The 25,197-nt window shown below is 41.1% G+C and overlaps 1 protein-coding gene and 1 long non-coding RNA gene across 7 annotated transcripts in view; one reads left to right on the top strand and one right to left on the bottom strand.

The window, feature by feature from the left end:
• LOC117590864 (protein sprint) overlaps nt 1–25,197 on the bottom strand; it is a 131,305-nt gene that overhangs the window by 19,400 nt on the left and 86,708 nt on the right. For all 6 annotated transcript variants that reach the window (XM_034283879.1, XM_034283882.1, XM_034283883.1 and 3 more), the window contains 2 exons: nt 21,734–22,139; nt 9,493–9,717 (listed from right to left, as the gene is read on the bottom strand). In XM_034283879.1, the coding sequence (XP_034139770.1) occupies nt 9,493–9,717; nt 21,734–22,139 (631 nt within the window). The remainder of the gene's footprint in view (nt 1–9,492; nt 9,718–21,733; nt 22,140–25,197) is intronic.
• Nucleotides 4,193–4,677, top strand: LOC117590877. Its single transcript, XR_004574333.1, has 2 exons — nt 4,193–4,317; nt 4,390–4,677. It is a non-coding gene; the product is annotated as an uncharacterized LOC117590877 (long non-coding RNA).

Here is a 25,197-nt window from a genome sequence, read left to right as displayed (position 1 = left end):
AACGAAAACTTGCATAAAATAAACGAAATTATGCCCTGCCATGGGTGTACAGCAAAACTGGACCCTGCCATTATCTAGGCTGGTCATTAGAAGAGGGAGTTTGAGAGCTCAAGCAGGAGGAGCAGCTGAAGCAAGAGTCGGTTTCAATTCCATATAATAAAAATCTCATATTTTTATTTCCCCCAACCCCACGCCCCGCGGGGAATGTGAATGTGGGAATGGGCAAATGCAAAGTGAAACCCTCGGGCAGCAACGCGGAATGCGATAGCAAAAGATTGAGACAGAGACAGAGACGAAGACAAATAGAGAGAGAGAGAGAGAGTAAGGGAGAGATAGAGACTTGAAGCTGACAGTGTTCTTCCATCTCATTGACATTCATTTTTGATGGTCGTTTTTTTCCTGTGGTATTTAAAGATCTCTTTTGTCTTTGGTTTGCATCGAAAAATAAATTTGGTTTATCAATGCGGATTCGGCCTCGACCCCTCCAACTTTAGATTCGCACTCATTTGGCCATTTTGTGGCGGCCTCATCATTCATGCGATTGCGTCTCTCAACATTCATGCCTCGTGCCCCGTGCCTCATTTCTCCCGCACCTTTTCTAGACTAAGCGGCTTTCGTTGGTACAGTTCAAGAGTTGACGGCGGCGGGCACTATAAGCCGATTTCCCGTCATTCTCTCGCATTTTCATCGGCAGTCTTTCCATCAGAAGTTAACTTCCCCTTCCCTGGAATCCATTCTCCCCGTCTTATATTCCATTCGCACACGCAAACTGGCAACTGTGCATTAAAGTGCATTAAACTCATTTGGCAAACGGCTTTCAATTAAAATTGTTTGTTAATAATTCATTAGCGCAATGTGTTGCCATCGTGGCCGACACAGCACATACACAAATGCACATTGCATTCCCCTGCAGTCCCCTGATGCTTAGCCACTCTTAAATCCTTTCCCATGTATTGCGTATACGCCATGTGTCACACAGCATCATGTTTGGAGAGGGCCAAAAAAAGAGAGAGAGAGACTGTTGGGTATGGAACTAGAAATGGCACGAGGTGCATGTTGGGGTTGAAATTTACTTTATATACACTGTGAAACAGTCTTTTTGTAAAAAATGCGATTTAAGTCCTGAGTTCGTATTTTTTCATTTTTTTTTACATATTAAAAAGACAATTATTGGACCTTTCGGATCAGTTTTGAGTCGTGTCGATACATATGTACGTTATGTTCAATGAAATAGTAGTGCCGCGCAACACAATTTTCACCAATATTTTTGAGACCCTTCCAGTCTTTCGAATTGAACAAGTGATACCTTTTTGGAAAGCCTGAAATGTACACATTAGAACCCAGAAAGAATCCTGGAACATTTGCATTCCATCTTCTTGTTTTACATTACTTTAGAAAAATACCCATGAAAGCTTCTGTTCAATAAAATAATAGTGCCAGGTGCAAGTTAAAAAAAAAATTAAAAACAAATTAAATAATTTAAAAAAAGTTACCATCAGTAAGCTTTATTTATATATTGAATATTTTGATGAAAGATATGTTTGAATATAGCGGTACTTTTGTTTTTTGGAGCGTAGAAGTATTCATTGAACGGTCCAATATGGGAGACTTTAGAATTAAACTAAAAACTAAAATCAGGAGGTATAATGGAATTTATAATTTATTTATTTTTTTATAATGGAATGGGATGGAAAACTAATTTGAATGTGCTTTTACTGTTATATTTAATATTTTAAACTTAAAGAAGCGCCATAAAAAATTATATTTTTTGCGAAAAAATTATATTTTAGTAGATGGTCGAAGGCAAGACCAAGGTCTTCAATATCCTTAAAAGTTATGAAAACAATTTTATATCGCTCTGATATTGTTTTGACAGTTAATAAACGACTGATTATATATATTTTAATTACAAGAGGTCCCCGGAAGCTACGCGTTTGAGAATAAAAGCACATGCGTACACGACTAATTTTTTGAAAAATGTGGACATGAGGCATGTGGACTGGGACGTCAGATGAGTGTAAAGTTATTTTAGATGGTAAGGAAGACTCAAAAGAATATGTTTGGCGTTCACATATAACTGATAACTGCCTAAATTCTTGAATTATAACCCACATTGGGCATGTTGCGCTACAGCCCATATAAACTCTTACTTCCTATCCTGGTATTGACGTATTTCATAAAGTAGTGTGTGTGTTCCAGCATACTTTTTAAGACAATACAATAATATTACTATTGAAAAATGCCTCTCAAAAGGGTCTTTCAACTAGATAATTATCTAAAACACGCAAGAAAGCTCGCTAGGAATGGAATTTCATACGAAAAGGTCGACACTTTTCATGTCTAACTCAGTCTCTAGACCAAAATCACAACGAAATCTTATTGTAGAATGTGAAATGTGTTATTACGATTATAATTCCGTCAGGCAGAGCACAGTTTTGACAACGTGTTTAAGAATTATAGTCTCAGATCCTATTTAAGCTTGGGCAGTACATTATTTAAACATTACAAAGTGAAAACAAATTCAATTAAAACCTTCATAAGCAAAAGACTGGAAGGGTCTCAAAAATAGTTGTGAAAATTGTGTGGCGCGGAACTACTGTTTCATTGAACACCACTGTACATACATATACATATGCCTAATACTTGAAGTTCATCTGCACTCCCTTACTTTTTCTTTTCTAAGGAAATGCCAAAAATGTAGTTGATTTGAGGACTTTTTTGTGTGTCGTAAATCTATCTCTACAATGTAAGTAATAGTCGCAGCAGAGCGCGGGAACTACTCCTGCTCAAAATCAGATCTTTGATTGATTCTAAGTGCACCTTTGGGCACAATAGTTTTCCATTTGGAATACTTAAATCAGCGAGACTCTTGCATGAAGATTCATTCCGAATAGCCCTTAACTATATTCTTCCCTGATCGTTTTCCATACCTTTCTCCAAATCCCAGCTCAAATTCGTCTTTTGATTGGCTGTCAAACCGTTTGTTGCAATATTTATTCACCGCTGATTGACATTTAAGGATGTCTTTAAGCTCTAGAACGCACTGCACAAATATTGTGTGATGTGCACCCGCTCCTCCTACCGCTTTATGTCTGTGCTAATATCATTTTGGCCACATCGATGTATGGAAGGGAATGGAGTGAAGTGAGAGTGGAGTGAAGTGGAGAATGCGGCTTACAACCTCATCCTTTGGCTGTCTGTCTGCCTTCCCTTATCGTCTCATCTGCTGGCTAACTGACTGACTGTTGTGCCTGTTGTTGATGGGCCATTTGCCCCCAGACCCAGACCCAGCTCCAGCCAATGCTTCGACCATTGCTGCTGCTGCTCCATTGCCACCTGACTCCGCATCCCACCGACTTGCACGAATCTATATAGAAATGTTCTCCTTTTTCATTCCTGATGTGCGCTTGGGTGATAAATAAAAACTGTCTGCGCCTATGTGGCTACTGTCTGTGTCGTCGTCGTCCCCCAGGATCTCTTCCTCTTCGTTTCGCCGTTTCGAGTGGTTTCTCTTTATTTTTTTTTAACAATGTCTGACTTTTTGCCATGTAAGCTGAGACCTCTTTTGGGGTGACATTGAAATACATGCCAAACAGAGGAAATTCCAAAAGCCGCAGCCGCAAAAAAAAATTCAATTTAACTCGGTTCCGCTTTACGCTTTCCCTTTTTCCCCACCATCTGTATCTGTCTCTCTCTCCCTCGCTGTTTTTGGACATGTATATTGGCCATTTAAGCATGTCAATGCAGTGCCAATGCCACGCCCCTCACTGCAGCTTAAAAACTTCATTTTGGCCACGATCCTGAATTCATAAATCAAATTCAGCCAAAGAAAGAACGAGCCCAAAAAATAGTTCAAAATGAAACACTAAAAAAAAAATGTACAAAAAAAACCCCAACCCCTTAACAGGAGACAACGATTTCGGTGCAGGATTAAAGGATGTTCTGGTCAAACACTAATATCGAATGAATAATACATATGAATGCAATGAATGGGTGATCCAAAAAGTGTTGATAGATTATGCATTTTGCGGATGGCCATTGAGAATGGACGATGGTATGGCGAGGGAGGGGGGCTTTATCCATTATCCATTTGAAAGGCAATAAATCAGGAATTGAATTCTGAATGCATATCGGAGATATTCGATAAGATATTAATAAAGAGCACAAACTATGAAAGGGATTTTGGGGAATTGTTCGATCAAAGCAACCCTAGAGTTTTACCATAGATAAAACACACAAATTTAAAAATTAAGTCTGGAGCAGAGCCGATCTCGTAAAGTATAAAGCAAAACCTTGAGCGTGGAAGTGCAATAGCTGGTAAGAACCTTCATCATTACATTTACCTATTTTTTGAATGTTAATATTTAGACTACTTAACATTTACTCTAGACTTATCCAGAAATGGATTCAGAACAAGAGGAGGATTGCTTTCACAATGACCCTGACACTGAAGATGAACGTGACGAAATGATTGCCATGTTGGAGCGAGAGCTAAAGCAGAATGGTGCGGGAAATCAAATTAATACTATAATTCGTATGCTTCGGATATTTGCCATCATCATTTTGGCCATAGTTATAGGCAAATACCTTCTATTAATTAAGTTATAGTTAAATTCAATTCATGTTAAATTATAGATAAATAATGCACCATTATAATGCATTATGAACCCCCTTAAATGAACTAGAAATATAATTTACAAAATAATGCCCCCTATCAATCACTGATTTTACGAAGTTTCACATTTCAAATTATTAAACTGTATTCCAATCGCACAGAACATTTAGCGGGAATTCAATGCTCCAGCGTTTACTGTACAGGTGGCGACCGCTAATGATGTGAGCCCCAACCCACACACCATACGGACATTGCAATCGCCACAGACATCTAATGATTGCCCCAGCTGTTGACCGAGCCAGCCAGCCAGCCAGCCCTAGCCTGCCCCAGCTTACACATCTCCTGCTGAACATCGATTGGGTTTCCATCCATTCCATCCTGGACTCAGGGGCTAGGTCGTTCGACATTTGCTGCTAATTACATTCTGTGGTCGGCATAACAAATCCCGTTGCCAGATGGAAAAAAAATATATACGTACAGCGTGGGCATGGCCTGGTAAATGGAGATGGAAATGTGAAGCATACGCACATGTGAGCATGCCTACTCCTCCTGCTCCTCAGCTTTTATGATTGATGGGAGAGTCTTTTGGAAAAATCAGTGAGGGGGGGTAAAAAAAAATACCAATGCACAAAGCAGGGGAAAAATCTGTTCAGCTTTCAGGTTCAATTTCGATTGGAGGATATGGCAAATGGAGGATGGCGGAAGGCTGGACACAACAAGTAATTAAAATACCTGGCAGGCAAATGGTTCAGGTTACGCGCTGCGTATGCTTGTTGTTTTCTGTTTGTTGCATGCAGCAGCCAGGCCAGGCCAGGTCACACATGTGATGCCACAAAGCGATGGGCGGGCACTAAAAGAAATTGGCAGTGTTTTTCTCAATTGGAGAATAAATACAAGAATAATTTGCGGATTTCTTATATGAACAGAAAACAGGGAAAAGTGTAAGTTGCTCAATTACTCATGAGATTATCTAAGGAAAATTTGAACAGATTTAGCAGAAATTACATTGGGGAGCAAGGATGGATTATTCTTATATTATTCTGGTACTTTTATGCATGTATCAGGCTGGTATCCATTTATCCTTTACTTCATTTACCATTTCAAGACTTTTATTTTTTTGTTTGCCTCTTGGTTCCATTTTCATGTCTCAAATTCAAATGGCAAACCTCTTCCTAAGCCATTGCAACAATCAGCTTTTCAGGTAAACAAAGTTATTTACAATCTATGTGTAAAAACTTATTTTTTTAAATATTCTTAAAAAAAAGTTCTGCCTTAAAAAAAATTATAATCAGACCATTTCTAAGCCCCATATCTTTCATAAAAAGTGGGGTTGGTTTCTTGTGGTTAAATCGTGTCGGGTCGTACTATAGTATCGCTGGGAATGCTAATTCGAATAGGAATGGTGTTCTTCTATTCTCAGTGTTCCATTATATTTCCATCTAGACTTTTCTCTCAGTGTTGCAACAGTGGTTCGATTCGATTCGGTTCGGTTCGGCTCAGACCAGCGTTCAACTCAGTTGTAGTTCCAAGCATATTGATTGATTTTTAATTACGAACATTTACACATAAAAAGAGTGGCCACAGAGAGAATCGTTGCGGGGTAGAGAGAGTGAGAGAGAGATTCAATCGTTCAACCACTGGCTGCTGTGTGGGGGTCCATCTGCCGAGGTCTACTTCAATTTCAATTAAATGGTTTTTTATTAAACGCATAAACAAGTGCGAATAGGCGGCACTTGGATGCCTGTGTGTCCAGCATCCTTAATGGGGATTTAAAGGATTTTTCAGACGCGTTCGCCGTATAATTGCCAACGTCGACGTTGACGCATGCAATTAGCAACAATGCAAGAGGCAGAGCCAAGATACAGAGACAGAGAGACTGTTCGAGATAGACGAAGAACAGGAGACAGAGAGACACAAAGTGAGAGTGGGTGCAAGGGCGAGTGCAAAGATGTGCACGGCAGACATTTGTCGATAGGGGGTGTTGGAAACGCACTGAAAGAGCAGGCAGCAAAATGCAGAAGTGGGCGAAAAACTTTCTCTCCTCCCCCCCAAAAGACACACACACTCACAAAGGGGATCAAAGGGGGAAGGGTATCGAGGAAGTTGAATTGCAATCAATGAGCCATTGTTACGGCGCGTTCGACAATTGAAAATTGCAGCGACCGGCAGCCGGTAGCAAAAAAAAAATAAGAACCAACCAACATTGCAAATTCTTGTTGTCTTTCTTTATACGCTGATGAGGATGATGTACCCTGGCATAAATGGGTAACCTTTCAGTCATTTCTACAGATTAAATTTACTTGCAATGGCAGCTCAGCTGAGTGGCTCTTAGCACTTCATTCTCGTCGTTTCTTGTTCCATTCTTAGTGTTTTATCGTAGCTTAACAAACACTGTTGGCTTTCAATCGTGTATTTCATTTACTGCATATATTTTGTTATATTTTAACTTGTTTTATCTGCTACTCCATTTTAATTTATTTTGGCTTATTCCATTTTTTCCTTTTGTTGAAATTCAACTTTTGCCAACTTGGACTTATTGCTGTTAATGTTCCACAGTTCCCCTGATTGCTTTTAAATCATATTTCTGTTCTTTTGTTAGTTTCCAATCATACCATTTATTTTTTTCGATGATTTCTATGATTTCTCATTTTTTATAAACGGAATGGAATGCCTGGCCTTGCCTGGCCTGTGTCTCTTCTTCAGTTCACATAAACTTTGTAATTTAAAAAAGAAAAATCTAGGTGGGTGGTGGACAAGCTGAAAGGCTTTTGAGAAATTCAGAATGTTGGACCGTAATGAGTTTTATCCCCAAACTCCTTGGACACGTGATAATTGCTGGCTCAGTCTCGATGAGGCTCCACCTTATTGAATCTGTACAATTTGTTGGACATTCCAGCCACAGAGCAGCCACTGTCTGTCCAACAGTCATTACCTGCTCCAGCTCCATCATCCTCCTGCTATATTTATCTATCTCCTGGCGGCATTCCCCCTCAACACACATTTTGTAATTTCAATTGTCTATGCAAAAGAGTTTTGAATCGCAAAATGGTCCGCCCATGGACTAGGACGTGTGCCCACCACCTTCAGAGTCCTGCTGTCTCCTGCTGCTGACCAATGGCTTGGCTTGGCTTTTGTCTCTTGTGTCGCCTTTTGTGGCAGCGCTACTCCAACTCCCACTCTCTAGATTCGTTCTCCGTGCCCTAGCTTGTCCCTTCTCTATTGTCTGCCATTTGCTGCTCGACTCAGATAAATTTCAATGAATTTTGCAAGCGAAGCAGAGTCGTGATTCCAGTCCAGGGGTCTGCCTGGCTACATTTCTTTGTTTATCTTTATACATTTACAATTAAAAGGGCTTCGCATTGTTGTCGCTGTCGCAATATTAATGAATCCCCCCCCCCCCCCACTCTCTGCCTGGCAGAGGCAGAGGGACACATCAGGCAGGACTCGTTAATTGATTGCAATTTGTTTATGTAAATGCCAACCAACGAATGATTGAATATGTTCGGTGTTTTCCCTTTTTTTTTTTGGGTGCATTTCCCAGGCTCTCATTGTTGTGCAAATTTCTGTTGTGTGTGTGTGTGTTTTTTTTTTTCAATCGTTTATTCCTTTTTTACTATTTTCTTGCTCTAATACTACATTCTTACACTACACTATGGGGCATTTGCCCACATTTTGTGGCGTTAATTAATAACCTCCAAAGGAAACAATATTTTTTGATCACACGTTTGATTTAGCTTTTTGATATGAGTCTATAAAAGTGAAAGGAAGGTTTGTTGAAAAAATTGAATCAAACAAAAAATGATAGGAATATGTAAAGCAATGCCATATTTTACTTAAAAAGTTGTGTCCGGATTTTTAAAAATGGAAAAGTAGAAGATAAGCGAATTTTTACATTGACTTCCTTGTATACTGCAAGCAGCTTCTTCTCGTTGAGTTGTTGAATGTGGGATTCAATAGCACTGCACGGCAGTGCAGATACTGGAAATGTCTCAACGTTATTATAATTGTACAATTGAGCACGAATTTAGAGAATCTGCAGTTTTTTTCGATTTGTTTAAAGTTTTCCGTAAAAATGTTCAATTTAATCGACAACCCGTAAAAAAAAGTTCTTCAAAGGGTCTACAAATAACCCTTATCGTTCTCAAAGCTAGTGACAGGTATTAACACTTAAATTCAATGAAAATCGACATCTTCTTCTGCAATTTTCTTCTTCACTCAGTTTAACATTGCAAACAACTCCGAAAATCCAAACTTGAGGTTATGTTACGAAAACTCAAATATCTTCAAAGACGCAGAAAAGCGCAAGAAAAAATAAAATAAATTGGATTAAGAATTTAATACTCTACAACGGGAACCGAACACTTTGTAAGTCTATTCAATTTTCGTCCCAAATATGAACTTGTTAAGAAAGTAGCCATTAAACATATTATGAGGTAAATTTTTTAATTTCAAACTCACAAACACATTTTTAATATAAGCCTTAATCGAGAATATTGTAAAAAATTAAGTTAAATTGGTAAATTTAGCAATTTTTGCACTTTAAACTTCATGAACAAAATCAGTTTTCCGATAACTTTCTATCGTTCGTAGCACACAGCTGACTTTAACAGCTGTTATCTTTACACTGTTAATTTTTTGGGTACGTAACATTACGGACTGATGTTATTCCTATGTATATCTGTTAAAAAAATATTATTTTTTTTACTTTTGACAAATGAGTTTCGGACTGTGTGTGTGTGTGTGGCTGGTGTGTCACATGTGCGTGTTTGTGGACCAGCACAAATGCTCCGTTTGTCCGCAAATTGTCTCATTAAGCTAAATCAATAAATTAATAATTATCGCATTGAGCGCATGCATGCGCATGTTTGGACACTCACCCCTTCCTCCTTGCCCTGCAGCAGATGAACAGCGCCCGAACGCTGAATGCCCGGCAGGAACCACATGGGATGGGTAAGCAGCAGACGCTCCACCAGACCCAGATCGCATGGCGGTGAATTGTCACTGGAATCGCGACTGGTCTCCTCATCGCGCTCATCCTCGCTGGAAGTTTCACCCTCGGCCAGTATGCCGCCCTCGGAGCTGGACACCAGAGATGTGCGTGACTGTAAGCGATATGGAAAGATGGATAATTTCATGATTAGATATATACTAGGCAATATATTAGTTTCTGCCATTCAAATAAGTAATTTGTATTTTAAATTTAAATTTAAAAAGTATTTTAGCCTTTCTTTAATGGCTGGCTGTGGGCATAGGCCGCACTTTTTCCCCAACACTTGACACATTGCCATTGGGAAAATACATATTTTGTAACATCCAGCACACACTCACACAACACAGTATGCCGGTTCTACATTCACATTTTGAGTGCAATTCCATGTCAGGCCATCAAAAATTGTTACGGGACGCAGCATTAAAAGCGGCCCAGGGCCAGGTCCTTCTGCCTACTCATAAACTTGTAGCAAGAGAAGCAGTGGAGCAGCAAAAGCAGCAGATAGCCCCAGGCTGGCACGACAGCAAACAAAGCGAAAACAGAGAATTAGCGACCAAAGGATACCTCTTAAGCAGATGAAATCCTTTCAAACTAAACGAGAAGGGACGTGTGAGACGCTTCTTACGCGTCTTTTATCTTCAAAATTGTAATTTTTGGAGGTTTTCGCCCTTTTGCGAGGGCGGAAGGGGGCGGGGCTCATTTTTGAAATACACTTGTAACAGTGTGAGCACACAGAAGTCTGGATGCAAAATTTGGTGGCTCTAGCTCTTATAGTCTCTGAGTACTAGGCGCTCATCAGGACGGACAGACGGACGGACAGACAGACATGGATCAATCGACTCGGCTATTGATGCTGATCAAGAATATATATACTTTAAGGGGTCGGAAATATTTCCTTCTGTGTGTTAAGTACATTAACTTTGTGCACAAATACAATATACCCTATTTACTCTTCGAGTACCGGGTATAAAAGACTGCGACATATATATATCTCATGGCAGATTTATTGTTGTCTAGTTGCGTCGAAGTTGACTTGTTTGAAAATATATATGGAAAATATCCACAATATTCTGTGCCACGAGTACACGGTGTGTGGCAGGCAGGGCACAAACAGTTTAGTTTCTGTAGGAGAAGCATCCACAAAGCAGCAGCAACAGCAGCATCATTCGAGGCTGCGGCATAGGCGTTTTTAATTGAAAATTGCCGTGGGCTGGCTTTGAAGTTCTCTCTCTTCCTCCCCTTTATCTCTGGGTTGCAACCAACCAACCGGTTGGTGGGAAGTGGAGTGTGTGGCACAGCAGTCATATCGTAGCATACTTTCGTGCCGCATCAAAAGTGCAGCTGTGGGGTAGAGAGTACGACTGCGTGTGGAGTGTAGAGTGTGGTGTGGTGTGGCACCCTCTTCTGTCATCTCATGTCTCATGTCAGCCGCGCTCTGATGATGTTTGGAGAGCGTAAGCAATGCCAAAAATTGATGCCAAGGCAAATGCTATGCAAATGAAAATTATTCGAAAATAAATAATGCGTCAACACAGAGAAAGGGTGAGATAGAGCAAATATTACCGTAAGTGTAGATAAACGGAGAATGGAGAAATGGAGAACCTGATAACATTGATATCCTATTGGAATACCGCGAATCGGTCGTGGAGACTGGTCAAATAATGGGTTGCATTAACTTATGGGACAAGCATTCGCACATGGATTCTGCACCCAAAATTAAAGTGACTAATTTTAAAATGGTTTGGATTTTGAATCAAGGATTCTTAACATGTTCTAAGCATGTTGCACATGTTGCACTTATATTATTTTAAGCCAGACTTTGTGGAATTACTTAAAAATATAGACATATTCATTTGTATTTATTTACTTTTGTTTCTTTTCAATTAATTTCGCTTTAAGCACACAAATAAATTATTTCGAGACAGAAGCAAATGGAAATATCTGAATGCTTTATTGTGGCATTTTGCAATGCATTTTATTTGAACTGAAATAAATGGGCTGCGGGGCGGGGCAGGCGGCGGAAAAACTCAAGTGTGTGTCAAGGGCTGTGGAAAAAGTCGAGTGGCTCGCTCGTTACCACCAAACAACGTCATGGATCCCACCCGGTTCAACGTTGGTGGCCTTTTTTGTTGTTTGTAACAGCAAAAAAAAAAACACAAAACTTGTAGGCAAGCAATGTAAAAAAAAAGGGTCACTAATTGAGTTATTTCTGGCCGAGTGTCAAATTAGGTTGCCGCTGACTAACCTTTTTCGTTGATGCATATCTAGATGGATGGGCGGATGGATACTCGCACACGTGCTGCAGGTATATTTTCTTCATGTTTTTTGGAGGGGTTCTGTGTGCAAATTTGATTTACGGTGCCGGCAGAGATATTTAATTTTTGATGTCATTTATAAAGCAAACGAAGTGGAGATCAAGTTGCACGGGTTTCAGTTACATTCGCAGCTGTGTCTGCTCCCTTTTCTGAGGCATTAATCATACGCAGAGTTGACACACCGACAGGAAATGAAACCAAGAAGCTGCCACACAGACAGACACTGGCAGAAGCCAGACAGAACGTCTCAAGACAAAACGCAATGAAATGGAAATGCAAAATGTTCGCCTGTTTATTTGCCAACCATTTAAATGCGAGAGAAGACCCCAAAAAGCAGACCCCACTCGGAAAGGATGCTACAAAAAAAGAAACCCCAACAGGAGCCCCAGCAGACAGATGATGGAGACATAGAGAGCACAGGACAGGAAAAAAAGGGAAAATTGCGCAAATCCCTTGAAGAAATGTTTGAAATTTTTCAAAGCTCACAGCGGGATTTTGGTTTGGGGTAAATGTTGCGAAATTATGCTTAAATCAAAAATCACAGCAGCGGCAAAAGAAAACGCGCACTGCAGGCGGCCAGGACGAACGAGCAGGAGCAGGAGGCCAGCCCGGGCGCAACCGTTGTGAGTGTGTCCTGGGACCACGACCGGGCGGCGGGCGCTGTGTGAGGTAAATGCTGCGCATATTTTTTACCCTGCATTAGGTCTTAAGTATTGCTTATTACATCAGTGTAGTCCCTTTTTGGGATACCCCAAAACTATTCGAAAAGGGCAGGGCGAGTCCCCCTACTCGAGTGGAAATGCGTCACGGGTCGTTTATGGTAGACAAATGAAACACATTTACTGTTCCACTCTTCAAGCAAGCAGAGAGACATTTTGGCAACATTTTCCTGTTCTGTTCTGTTCTGTTCTGTTCTTCGCTTTGGCAGAAGTTCAAAAATCATTAATTTGATGTTTATCCTTTCTTCAGTTAATTCCATTCAAGACGTAATCCCAATTCGCTATTGGCAACGTTCCTGCGGCAGTTTCAAATAAATATTTGATATATGCCAGACGCCGGACATCTTCAGTAACATTAACTGCAATTATTTCTATTAAATATCTTTGATTTATCCCCATTCCCCGATATAAAACTTATTAAATTAGCATTAATTATTGCTTAACGCTGTGTGAGGTAAATGCTTAAAACTTATTAAATTATCATTAATTATTGCTGCTGGCCCAGCTTCTGTGCCGTTTTCACTCACTCATTTGTTTACGGATTTACTGAAACATATACAAAAAAAAGATCACACAGCACGCACCCCGATTTGGACATGGACATGGACGTGGATGTGGATATCTAATAGCTTTATGTTGGCTGGAAGACTCATTGCAGTAGCAACCCCAAAAAGGGAAAAAATAAACTTCTGAGTAGCCTGGCTGCATTATTGAAGTGCCACAGAATGGGTAGCAGACTATTCGTTGAGGGTTGTTGCCTGACTCTCTCTTGCTCTTTCTCTTTCCTCATGTGTGAGTCGCGTGGTGGCTTTTTTCCTTGTTGGATTTTGGCTTTTGCGACTTTAAATTTGGTTGTGTTTCGGGAACTGAAGGCAACTTCAGTTATCTTAAGCTAACAATGAGCCAAGCTGCAACAATGGACGGCCACAGGAATGACATAGACCTGGCCCAGACTGGGACTAGGACCAAGACCCAGAGCCAACAGTTTCACGGTCATGGCCTGGAGCAGCGGCAGCGGAAGTAGCCACGAGACACTAGACACTAGACAGACGTAAGATAGAAAGTATTTTTTGCTTCCGTTCTGGAAGTTTCTGTTAAAAATGAAAATCATTCGCAGTTCCCAGTTATAGTGCCAGTCGCAGTCGTAGTGTCTTTGCTCCATTCAATCTCAAGACCTTTCAACCTTTCCGCTACAAAATATTGGCAAACAATTGTCTGGCGTTGGGTCTGGCTCTGTATCGGGGATTGCCTTGTTCCTAGGGAGGGGGGGAGAAAGGTTGTCTGTTTCTCTTCCTGGTGTCTCGATTCTTGGCAATATTGGTGGCCAAATCAATGGCAATATAAAAATTCCCAGCCATTGACAATATGCGCTTGTCTCTGGCCTGTCGCCTGTTCACACATTGCATCCCGCCACGACTCATCTACTTTGCTCTCCTCTCCCTCTCCTCCTCCTCCTCCTCCAGCTGCTGGCATTTAATAAATTACCCAACCAACCGGTGGAAAAGGAAGGGCATGCGGAAAAACTACGAGTCAGAAAACGAGTTGGGTTTGGGGGAGCGAAACTATTTATTTGGTGGCGCCCAAAAGCAGGCAATGACAATTTGTCAAATGCGACAAATGGACGAGAAACAACAGCAACAACTACAACTATGTATACAATCATACATACAAATGTATGTAGTACATATATTTATGTACGAAGAAATAAATTAAGAAAAGAAGAAATAAAGATGCTAGCATGTAGTCTTTCTTTGTTGTGGTGAGTTATATTAGTAGATTCTTCCAATAAGAAATTATTGCTATTATATCATGTACGCTGCAGCTCCAAGTTAATCTAATCCAATATATAACAGCTCGTTTCAAATTTACATAGGTAGCTGCTGAGTCGCCTGAAGAACTTCAAGAACTGAGTTCCAGAAAATAAAACAAATAATATAGGAACAAAAATCTGTTTGATTTATTTTAGGTAATAATTTTGATACGATAGTACGGTTAAATATCACAGAATTGAAATGTCTGCAGAAAAGTTCTTCATACCTCATGGAACACGCCACTGTGCATTATTTAAATGTGATGTTTTGGTATGGCAGAAACTCTGTTTACATGACTCGTCTATATGAATAGTCCATGGGGCGATAAGGAAATAATTTAAAGTAACAAACAAAAAAAAACAGAAAGACAGACAGAGGAAGAGAGAGTTCCAGCACTTTCAAGGCCTCAGGGTATCAATTTTTGAAAGGGATTTATTTTTACCACCCCCCACAAAATAAAGCCTGTTTCCGCCTCATCCGCCAGATAACGGGCCATTTGAGCAGCCCATCCCCTTTTCCAACGCTGTGTTACAGGGTACGAATAGGGTGAGGACTCAAAATCCCTCCAACATAAAGCATCTCTTATCGATGACATCCAAGCGTTAAAATAATTTCATAAAACTCATATACACCCCACACCCACACACTTTCAGTTTACACTGTACAACAAATTGCATAATTATTTTGTGGGCGGTCGTTGGATCATTGTGGTGCACTTTTGCGGTGCGAATGTGAATCAAAAATTAATTGAATACATAAATTGGAAATTTAAATGAAATTTTGCGCCTCGCGAGAGGTTGCATAATGATTATGCCATAGAATTCAGATTAAACGACAATTTACCAGTAAATCTAACCAAAATAATGCTTTACATGTGTAACCATGTATCAGAAATCATCAAAAATAATCTTTGGAGAATATTTCCATTAAAAGGGTATTGGTTTAAAAGCCCGCTTAATTTTTCATTTAATTGGTTTAACCAAAATAACTGAAGGGTACAAATTCTGTACAGCGGATCACTCACTATAATATGAGAGCATTCATGGCAATGATACAGGTACATCTGTATGTAGTTTTATCTCTAAACAGAAGCGCTCCAGCAGCATCCCTTTCTATCCTTTGCTCGATTGCTCGCTTTGCCATTTCAACTCTTTCCTGATAGTTTGACAAAAGGTGAGACCGATAAGCAGCAGCCATGCACGTGTCCTGCCTGCACGCTTTCTATAACTCTATATCTATCCATCTCCCACCACTGATATGTGTGTGTGAGTGTGCGTTTGTGTGTATGTATGCGGGAAAATTGCACTCGAGACTGAATTATTGTCTGACGCAGCGCGGCGGCAGCGGCATCAACGAAGAACAGCAAAACAAAACGTGCAACAGTGCGATAGGATGGGACCACAACTGGGAATGGGATTGGGACTGGCACACACGCAAGGAGGAGAGCATAGCAGAGGCATGGAGTCCCCCCTGTCCATGCAGCGTCCATGGAAATAAAAGATAAATAGCAGCCACGTAAAATGTTGTTGAATGTTTTAAAAAACCATAAAAACCACAGAGAATTACATTTAATGGCAGCAACAGCAGCAGCACAGCGGGACAGTGCCTCAAAGAGGGTACAAATGGGTGGGTGGGGGTGCAACCGCATTGGCAACAACAGACCGTGGCACAGAGAGAGAGTCCTGGGTAACCACATACTGCAGGCTGAAGGATAGCTGGAGCAGAATAGTCCTCTGTCTCGTCCTGTTCTGACTCTGTGACATCGTCCTATGCCAGCATTTGCAGAGGCTAGAGTCGAGCCTCATTTCGATAGTAGTGTGTGCAGAAAACAGTTACAGCTGTCAGCACATGCTGATTCTAAAGGTCTGCGACGCTGTTCCCGTTATGAGAGAGCTAGACGAATGGGCTAATTGAAGCGCCATGTTGTCGATTTGATGCCCGGTGCCACTGCCACTGCCAGTGCAGCCGCCGCACTATGAATGCATAATTAACGAAAAGCCAAAGCAACGGAAAGCTCCCGCCACCCGCCAGAAGGCAAACGGAAATTCGGCAACGTTGCACCCGAAATGCAACCAAAAAAGTGCACTGACAGAAACCGCAAAAGGAACTAATGAACAAAGTAACAGCGAATTTTAAAACATGGGAAAGGGAATACGAGTATGTGCTAGGAATGCAGTGGAACTATTGATGATAATAATAATAATACAGATTTTATTAGTTGAGCGTGTGGAATAAACCATAGTTAATTAATACTCTTTTGGGTGTTGATATTGACAAAGGAAATGCCTGGAATGCAACGATATCAATTGAAAGTGAACAGGTAAAAGTTACAATTGGAAAACGGAATGAGTGGAAAGAAAACGAGAAGGGACGTGTGAGACGCTTCTTACGCGTCACATCTTTTATACCCGGCACTCTGTACTACATCTGCACCCTAGCGGTGTTTAGTCAAATTTTAAATATTTTCTTCATCTGTAATCTACATCTACAACACTTCTCACACCAACACGCTCCTTTAGCGCGCCGGGCTTCCCTAGACCCACACACTGCAGACTCGGAGCAGTCTGGAGCCAAAATTTGGTGGCTCTAGCTCTTATAGTGTCTGAGAACTAGCCGACAAACAAGACGGACAGACGGACGGACGGACAGACGGACAGACGGACAGACAGACATGGCTCAATCGACTCGGCTATTGATGCTTATCAAGAATATATATACTTTATGGGGTCGGAAAATTTTCTTTCTGTGCGTTACATACAACCGTTAATCACACAAATACAATATACCCTATGTACTCTTCGAGTACCGGGTATAAAAAGAGGTGGAACCAATAATAAGTGGACGTTGAAAACTGAGAATTCAGATTGAAATAATGGAAAGTGAAAAGCGAGCAGTCAAAATTGGCAAGAAGAACGTTTAGAATGGAAAGAATGAAATCAAAGGAATAACGAAAGGCAAACTTTGGAATGGGATATGGAATATAATGAATAATTCCGACTGTTGTCGAATATAAATAATTATTAAACATTGCCACTAAGGGAATATCTGACATGGAGCAACAAATCTCTGCTACATGAATGGATGGAAGATGTGCATAATTAACAAGTGAAAATGGCCAACAGTGCAATTGCTAAGTCCTAAAATGGACAAATGGCAAATGCAATAAACATTCAGCTCAAGTAATAAGCCAGCACATAAAATATGCCATTAAATGCCCGATGGCGATGGCCAGCAGTCCGTCCGATGGACTCAAGACGAACACGCAGACGGACAAGAGTCCAGTGGGGTGACAACAGCATGGGACCAACAGGAGGCAGGCCTGATGCTGTCAAAAAGTCAAAGCCATTAGCCGCACTCACACACCCAACAGACAACAGAGATGAGGCGTCCCATCAGCAAGGGAGAAAATTGAAACCGGAGATGGTACAGCACTGACCGAGATGGAGTCCCCGGGTGCCACAGCAGTCACAGGAGTCCTGGGTGGTCCCCTCCGGTACCACTTTTAACACGAAACTAACGCAAATGAACAACGAAATTCCAGGACACACTTCATTAGTGCAACAACCCATGAGGCCAGGCCGAGATGGAGGGAGATGGGGGGAGGCACGGAAAAAAGGCAGGTTGTCTCCACCGCAGGACATGGACAATCATGTTTTGGACGCTTCTCTCATCCAGACGGCTCATTGCCTCTGACAGGCAAAAATATGTATAAACCTTTCAAGCCTGATTGCTGCGGTTTTTTGGGTCGCTTGAGGACATGACAAAACAGGACCTTTGAATGGACAATATCGGCAAGCATTTCACCTGAAAAGCAACAAGAAACAATGGCAAAACTAAAAACCCAACAAAAAGTAGCAGGAGAAAAATGTTATGGGTTTATTGAGACTAGAAAGTACCTCAAGCTGTGATCCGTTTTTACAATTTTCTTTTTAAAACAACTCATAACATGTGCAAAGATTTTTCTAATATAAGCCCTACCAAATCAAAAGTATTGAAAATATCAGAATCACCGTCAACTAAAAAGAACCTTAAGAAATTTTAATTCCTTGGGGTATGTATTATTAATCATGTCAATCATTTATTATCATTTATGGCCCATTAACAGGGCTTTTCAAGGTATATGGGCAGTTAAGCGAGGGAAACGAAATTCGTCAAAGAGAGCTGAAGCAGGATATGAAGAGGCTCTCGTCTGAAGGAGAAACCCATAAAAAAATTTCCCGGAGAAGGCAGATCTCGATCAAGATTGATTGAGACTGAGAAGGAGAACCATGAGGAGGAAAACCCCGAAAAATATGTGTATTGATTCGCAATGGGAGGCTCGGCATTCTGGAATTGATCAACGAAAATGAGGTAACTTTGAAATCGGCAACCTTTTTCCTGAATAACTTGCTTGAACAGACACAGGAAACAGCGCCGGACCATGCACAATTGTTCCTAAAAGAGATACTCGAAGAGCAAAAAACAAACTCGGACCAAGAAGATGACTTTACCGAGGCGATGCCAATGGAAGAAGAGGACGCCAAAAAAAAAGTGGATTAAAGAGTACAAAGAAACGAATCCGATGACCATCTTGAGCGATGAGGACTTGGAGCATTTGGCCAACGGAGAGTCCATTTTACTAGAAGTGGCACACGAGCAGATGCAGCAATACAACACCGAGCAAGACCTTAGATTGGAAATGTACTTATTTCTGTGCAACAGAAATGGCAGTTGGTTGCCTCATGGCACCAGCCTCTGCCGTCAGGGGAACAAAAATTATAAATGGATAAACCTAGATGCAGAATTCAACAACGAAATGTTACATAAATTTTGGGCAGCTACACAATTTCTAATTTGTTAAGAATTCTTCATTTGACCTCCCATTATACTAATACATATATGAAAATTAATTAAATATATTCTTTATTTTGCTCTTCAAAATGCGATTGTTATTTTTCACAAATTTCCCATAAGCAAACGGACACGCACCCACGAAATTGACGTGCTCCGAGAGAGGAAACCGAACCCGAATATTTAATTGGAATATAGCTCCCTGAACATCACACGACAGCTCGTCAAACTACAGGGTATAAAAACCAAATAGAACAAGGAGCTCAAAGTACAGTCACATGAAAGAGAGGGGGCAGGAAAATGAAACAGGAAAAGGGGGGATTGGCAAACGCTCTCTGAGCCGCTGACAAAGCCTCACTAATACCGTTGCAATTAGCAAAAACGTGTGTGCACCTGTACAAACAGTTGCGTCCCCCAAAAACACACACCAACAAAAAGTGTGAGTAGCTGTGGGGCTTCACTGGTGCTGTCCACTCGACATGGCCTGAAGCCAGGGGGAGATTAGAGCCCAAAGTTGTTTATGGTCCAAAGGCGGCGTCCGAAAGCTTTGCCAGCAGGGATAAAGCATAATGAAAGTAATAAAGTTCCAGGAGAAGCAGCAGCAGCAGTAGGAGGAGCAATGGTTCCTGGCTACAGATCAGCGACAGGCGATACAAACTTTTGTATGCCCGTCGAGGCACAGAGTCCTGTACTGTCCTATCCTGCCGTGTCCTGCCCTGTCCGCCTGTCTCCTTTCATATGTTGCACGTGTGTCGTGTTTGAAAGGCTCTGTATGTCTGTGGTCCCATCCGACAACACTTTCGACCAGAGCAGACATTTTTATCGCCACCTTCACTGCTGTGTCCGTACAATCCTCTTGCTGTTTTTATTGAATATTCATAAATGGCCCAAAAAAGCGGGTAGCAGTGGAGGAGGCCTCCTCTGTTTGTCTCTCTGTCTGATATGGAACTGGAATCAATATTTTATGCCACCCACATGTGGCACAAAGCATTAGGAGTGTGCAACAGGAAGTGCAACACATGTCTCCATTGATGAGGAGAAGTCCAAAGCCACCGGCCCCTGCTAGACTAGGAAATCCTTTCCTTTATTCACTTCAATTGTGGTTTCCACTTTGAACTTGCTTGTGTGTCGTGTCTCGCCAAAATAAAGATTTTATTGCCTATATATTTGAGCAGATTCTGGCAGAAGTTTGGCAACATTGGCAAAGCTCCACTCAAGAGTGAAGTGGAGTGGGGTTGAGTGGAGTGGCATGCAAACTTATGAAGCAATTAGAACGCATGACTGTATTCCACTCTTAGCTTCAAATTATGCCTGAATGGCTATGGCTGCTGCTGTATGCATGGCAACGCACATCAAATTAACTTACAAATTGACTTGTCAAAAATTCTTTTGCCTTCGAGGAAATTACAAACCATTAAGCCAGAGAGACAGACAGACAGGCTGACGTAGTGTGCCGCCCACAAAGAAAAGGATTCACAGTTATTAATGAAGAAGAAAAGCCTGGGAAATGCTTTCATTGAGCAACAAGCACGCACGAACAACCGGCAAATAATGAAGAAACTGCAAACACACACAAAGGGATGAAATATGATAAATAGGAGGTTGGGGTTCCGGTTGGGGAACAGCATAAAGTGAAGGAAAGAAGGGAAAATCAAGCTATAGTTAACATAAATAAATTATAATATATTATATTATAATAAATTATGTATTTAATATAATATGAATGGAAGATCTATTCGTTAAATTATTTTTATTAATTTCAACTATAAAAGAAGTGAAAAAAGCATACAAGAAAAAACTCCGACTGAGTAAAACTCTTTTATTATTTATTTCCCTCTACCGCTACTATTTATTCTTCATTTATTTTATTTATAATTTATTTACTTGTTTCCCTCTACCTCTACCTTTTCCCTCTCTCTCTCCTTTGCCACAGCAGTGTCAACACGTAGCAAATTATGAATGAATGAGTGTAAATGTGAATGTGAATTAATGAGTGTGGCCCAGAGAGTCGAACAGAGCTGAGCAAAAGTTGCAAATGGGAGCACCACCCCCAGAGATAGGCAGCCATCGGCACGCAGCGTAATTGGCACTTACGAGTGTGACACTGCCACTGACACAGTCGATGCTATCACATGGGGAAAGCGACTCGAATTAAGGCTCGAGAAATAACCAATGGGTCTGGGGTCTACGCCACATTCGCATCCCCAGGCTGCCCAAAATTAGTTGCCATTATCCAAGATTACAGAAAGATGAGCCACAGTCTAGCTTTGACTTTGGCTAGGGGAGTAGCATATCCATATCCATATCCCCTTGTGTCCCATTAAATACTGAATCAAGTTTACTCTATAAATATAATATTTTCCACACTCGCCGACCATGAAATAGGGTTCAGAAGGGTACCAATAGAAATAAAAGGTTTTCGCATATTTAAGAAACATTCTGCAAACACTCACCTGACTGAGCTCATCTCGGAATCGGCGCGAGCACTTGGGCAGCAGCGCCTCTGTGTCATCTTCAAAGACATCGCCCCTATGGGCCATGCCCACAGCATCGTCGATGTCCGTTGTTGGCTCTAGGCTGCTGCTGTGCCGATGGCTGCGGCTGTCTCCATTCTGATTCGAGGAGTCCGCCGCCGGCGGTGCGGAGGATGTGGTCATGGAGGGAACGGTTTCTCCGTTCGACTGCTGATGCTGTTGGGATTTTTGTGACTGTTGTCCATTATGATTATTGTTATTATTGCTGTTGTTGTTATTGTTGTTGGTGCTGGCAGAGTCGTTGCCGATCACTGACTCCGCGTTGGTCTGAGGTGTGGCTGTGACCACCCCCCCAATGGCCACCGAGGATAGCGGTTCGCTTGTTCTGCAAGAAATCAATGGGAAAAATGGCTAATTAGAAAAGAAATATGGAAAGATAGTTTCACAAATGATTTTCCCTGTGGCCATATTTATCGATAACATCAATATAAAATATTTTCCAAACGTTAATCGAAGCTTTCGCTAATCTTAGCAAGCAAACAATGGCCGCTAAAATTTATAAATAAAGACTAAATAAATAATAAATAAAAATAAAGATCATTTAATATTTAGTTCATTCATTTAGTGATATGTTTGGTAATATTTTTATAAAGAATTAACATATTAGCGGTATTAAGTTCTTTGGTAAAAAAAAACTTCACACAAAGATAGATCAAATCTAGAATTAAAAGATCAAACCAACCATTTAAAAATATGTCCAAGAAGGTCAAGGAAAGATTTTCCCTTAGGTTAACAAATAAATGTGGGCTGGGTTTTACCAACTGCGATCCCTAGACAAAACACTAAAACGAGCAAGGGCGAATTCGCATCACTGCGAATTCCTACAACGAGAGAGAAAACGAAGGAGAGCGAATTGAGCGCGAGAGCGAACAACCCATAAAGCAACTATATAAGGAGGCCTCGTCGGTGGCGGAGTTACTCGCTGCTTTTCACAATTCTCAGTGCTCGTTTGCTTGTCGACGCAGAAGGTTGGTTGCGGACAACATTTTTTTTCAAATTTTTCAAAATGTTTATGATTTCAAGACGCAGACTACTATTATGTAGCAAACTATTAAAAATTAAATTATGTAACAATTATTATGTTTTTTCACATTTCCTTCAAATGATTAATCAGCACACTCCATTGCCGTTGCCCTCACACTTGCAGCTAGAGCCCTTTCACTCGCACTTTTCACTCGCAGGTTTCCATAATTTTTTCCGACGAGACCTCCTTATATAGTTGCTTTATGGAACAACCGATAGGCGAGAGAGCGCCGAGAGGAGTTTCTATCCAACCTCCGACGTAAAAGGTTGTGTGCGAGACCAGACGACGAACGACGCAGAAATCTAATTCTTGTACGGTTATACAATATTTAATCACTTATTAACCTTTACTTATAATGTAATGTAATGATTATCAATAAAGTTGCAACCTTTAATGGTCATGAATTAAAGATAATGTCAAACGGCAAAAAAAATGGAGTAGAGACTAAAATATTCAAACAAACTATACAAACATCAATCGACCAAAAAAACGATAAGGGACGTGTGAGACGCTTCTTACGCGTCACAACTTTTATACCCGGCACTCAGTACTACATCTGCACCTTAGCGGTGTTTTGTCAAATTTTAAATATTTTCTTCATCTGTCATCTACATCTACAACACTTCTCACGCCAACACGCTCCGTTAGCTCGCCGTTAGCTTCCCTAGTGTGGGTCTAGACTCTGGACACTGCAGACTCGCGGCAGAGGCAGGGCCCGCACCCAAAAAAAACGAGAAGGGACGTGTGAGACGCTTCTTACGCGTCACAACTTTTATACCCGGCATTCAGGACTACATCTAGATGTAGAAGACATCGCCAACCACTAGATATCGTTCACATTACAGAACACGTAGTAAAAGCCTACCAAATAAAATGCATCAAACAAATTGGATCAGTTAATATTTTCCAATTTATGACCGATAGGTTTCACAGCAAATTTTTCGAAAGTGGCGCCATCTAGCGTTTAAAACCGAGTCTTGGTTAAAAGTCGGAAGAGTCATCGCCAGGGGGAGGGCAGAGGCAGGGGCCGAGTGAAGCAGAAGCAGAGTGTGAATGAGAGAATGTGAAAGGAACAAAAGCTGCGGGACAGGGTGGGTTTAGCCACTGTAAATTCATTTCTTCATTCTGGCTATAATAATAATCCAATCGGAATCCAATGCTGATTTGATAGATATGGCCATTCCCTACAGACTGGCGTTTTTAGTTTTCTTTTATCTTCAAAATTGTCGATTTTTGAGGTTTTCTCCTTTTTGCGGGGATAGAAGGGGGAGTGGTTCTTTTGTAAATACACTTGTAACAGTGTGAGCATACAGAAGTCTGGATGCAAAATTTGGTGGCTCTAGCTTTTATGGTCTCTGAGATCCAGGCGCTCAACAAGACGGACGGACAGACGGACGGACAGACAGACATGGCTCAATCGACTCGGCTATTGATGCTGATCAAGAATATATATACTTTATGGGGTCGGAAACGTTTCCTTCTGTGTGTTACATACATTCACTTTGTGCACAAATACAATATACCCTATTTACTCTTCGAGTACCGGGTATAATAAATATGTACATTTCTTTTAAATTTATTTAAATATTCCCCCATTTTTTTTGTTGGTTGTGATCTTTTGTGTCAACCTTTGTTTTTGTCCCCCCCCCCCCCCCCCTTAAAGCTTAAAGTCTCGTCGAACAACGGGACAAGTGGCCAGCCAGGATGTCGATTGCTTACATTGGAGTGCCTTAAAGGACTATTCTGTTTCGCCATGGACACACCCATTTGTCAGGGGGAAATCAGCTGTCAAAAGGTTAATTTGCGACATATTTTTTTGGGCTACAACAGGAAGATGAAAGCAGGAAGCACAGGACTCGCAGCGCCACAGAGTGACGCCTCAAATGCTAGCAATTTTACGCCATTTTAACAATATTTCTACGACAGGACCCACAAAATATTATTAATGAATTTTCCCCGCACAAGAAACAGCAATAGAAAAGAAAAGGAGACAAAAGGGAGAGGAAAAATAGACTCCATGTGCGCCTCAAGGACACTGCCTACTAGAGCCACTCCACTTCAAGAAAATATGAAGGACGACCACCCCGATATGCCGCGTTGTGTGCTGATGGATCAGCAACCCACCCCTCCCAGAGTCCGAGAAAAAGTCCATACAAATGAAGGCGGAATGTGTGTGCCGTTTTCTGACATAATCGTGTCAAATTAACACGGAACAGAACAAAACAGAACATCAGATCATCCACATGCAATAAGGATAATATAATAAATACATGACAAGAAATTAGGCAGCCTGCAAAAACTTGACGCAGGCTCAAACAGACCCGTCTGCAGGCGCAGACCCGTCAAAACCCATGAAATT

The sequence above is a fragment of the Drosophila guanche genome, unplaced genomic scaffold (assembly GCF_900245975.1).
Source record: "Drosophila guanche unplaced genomic scaffold, DGUA_6, whole genome shotgun sequence".
NCBI classification, from domain to species: Eukaryota; Metazoa; Arthropoda; class Insecta; order Diptera; family Drosophilidae; genus Drosophila; species Drosophila guanche.
This window is presented reverse-complemented; position numbering and strand designations above follow the sequence as displayed.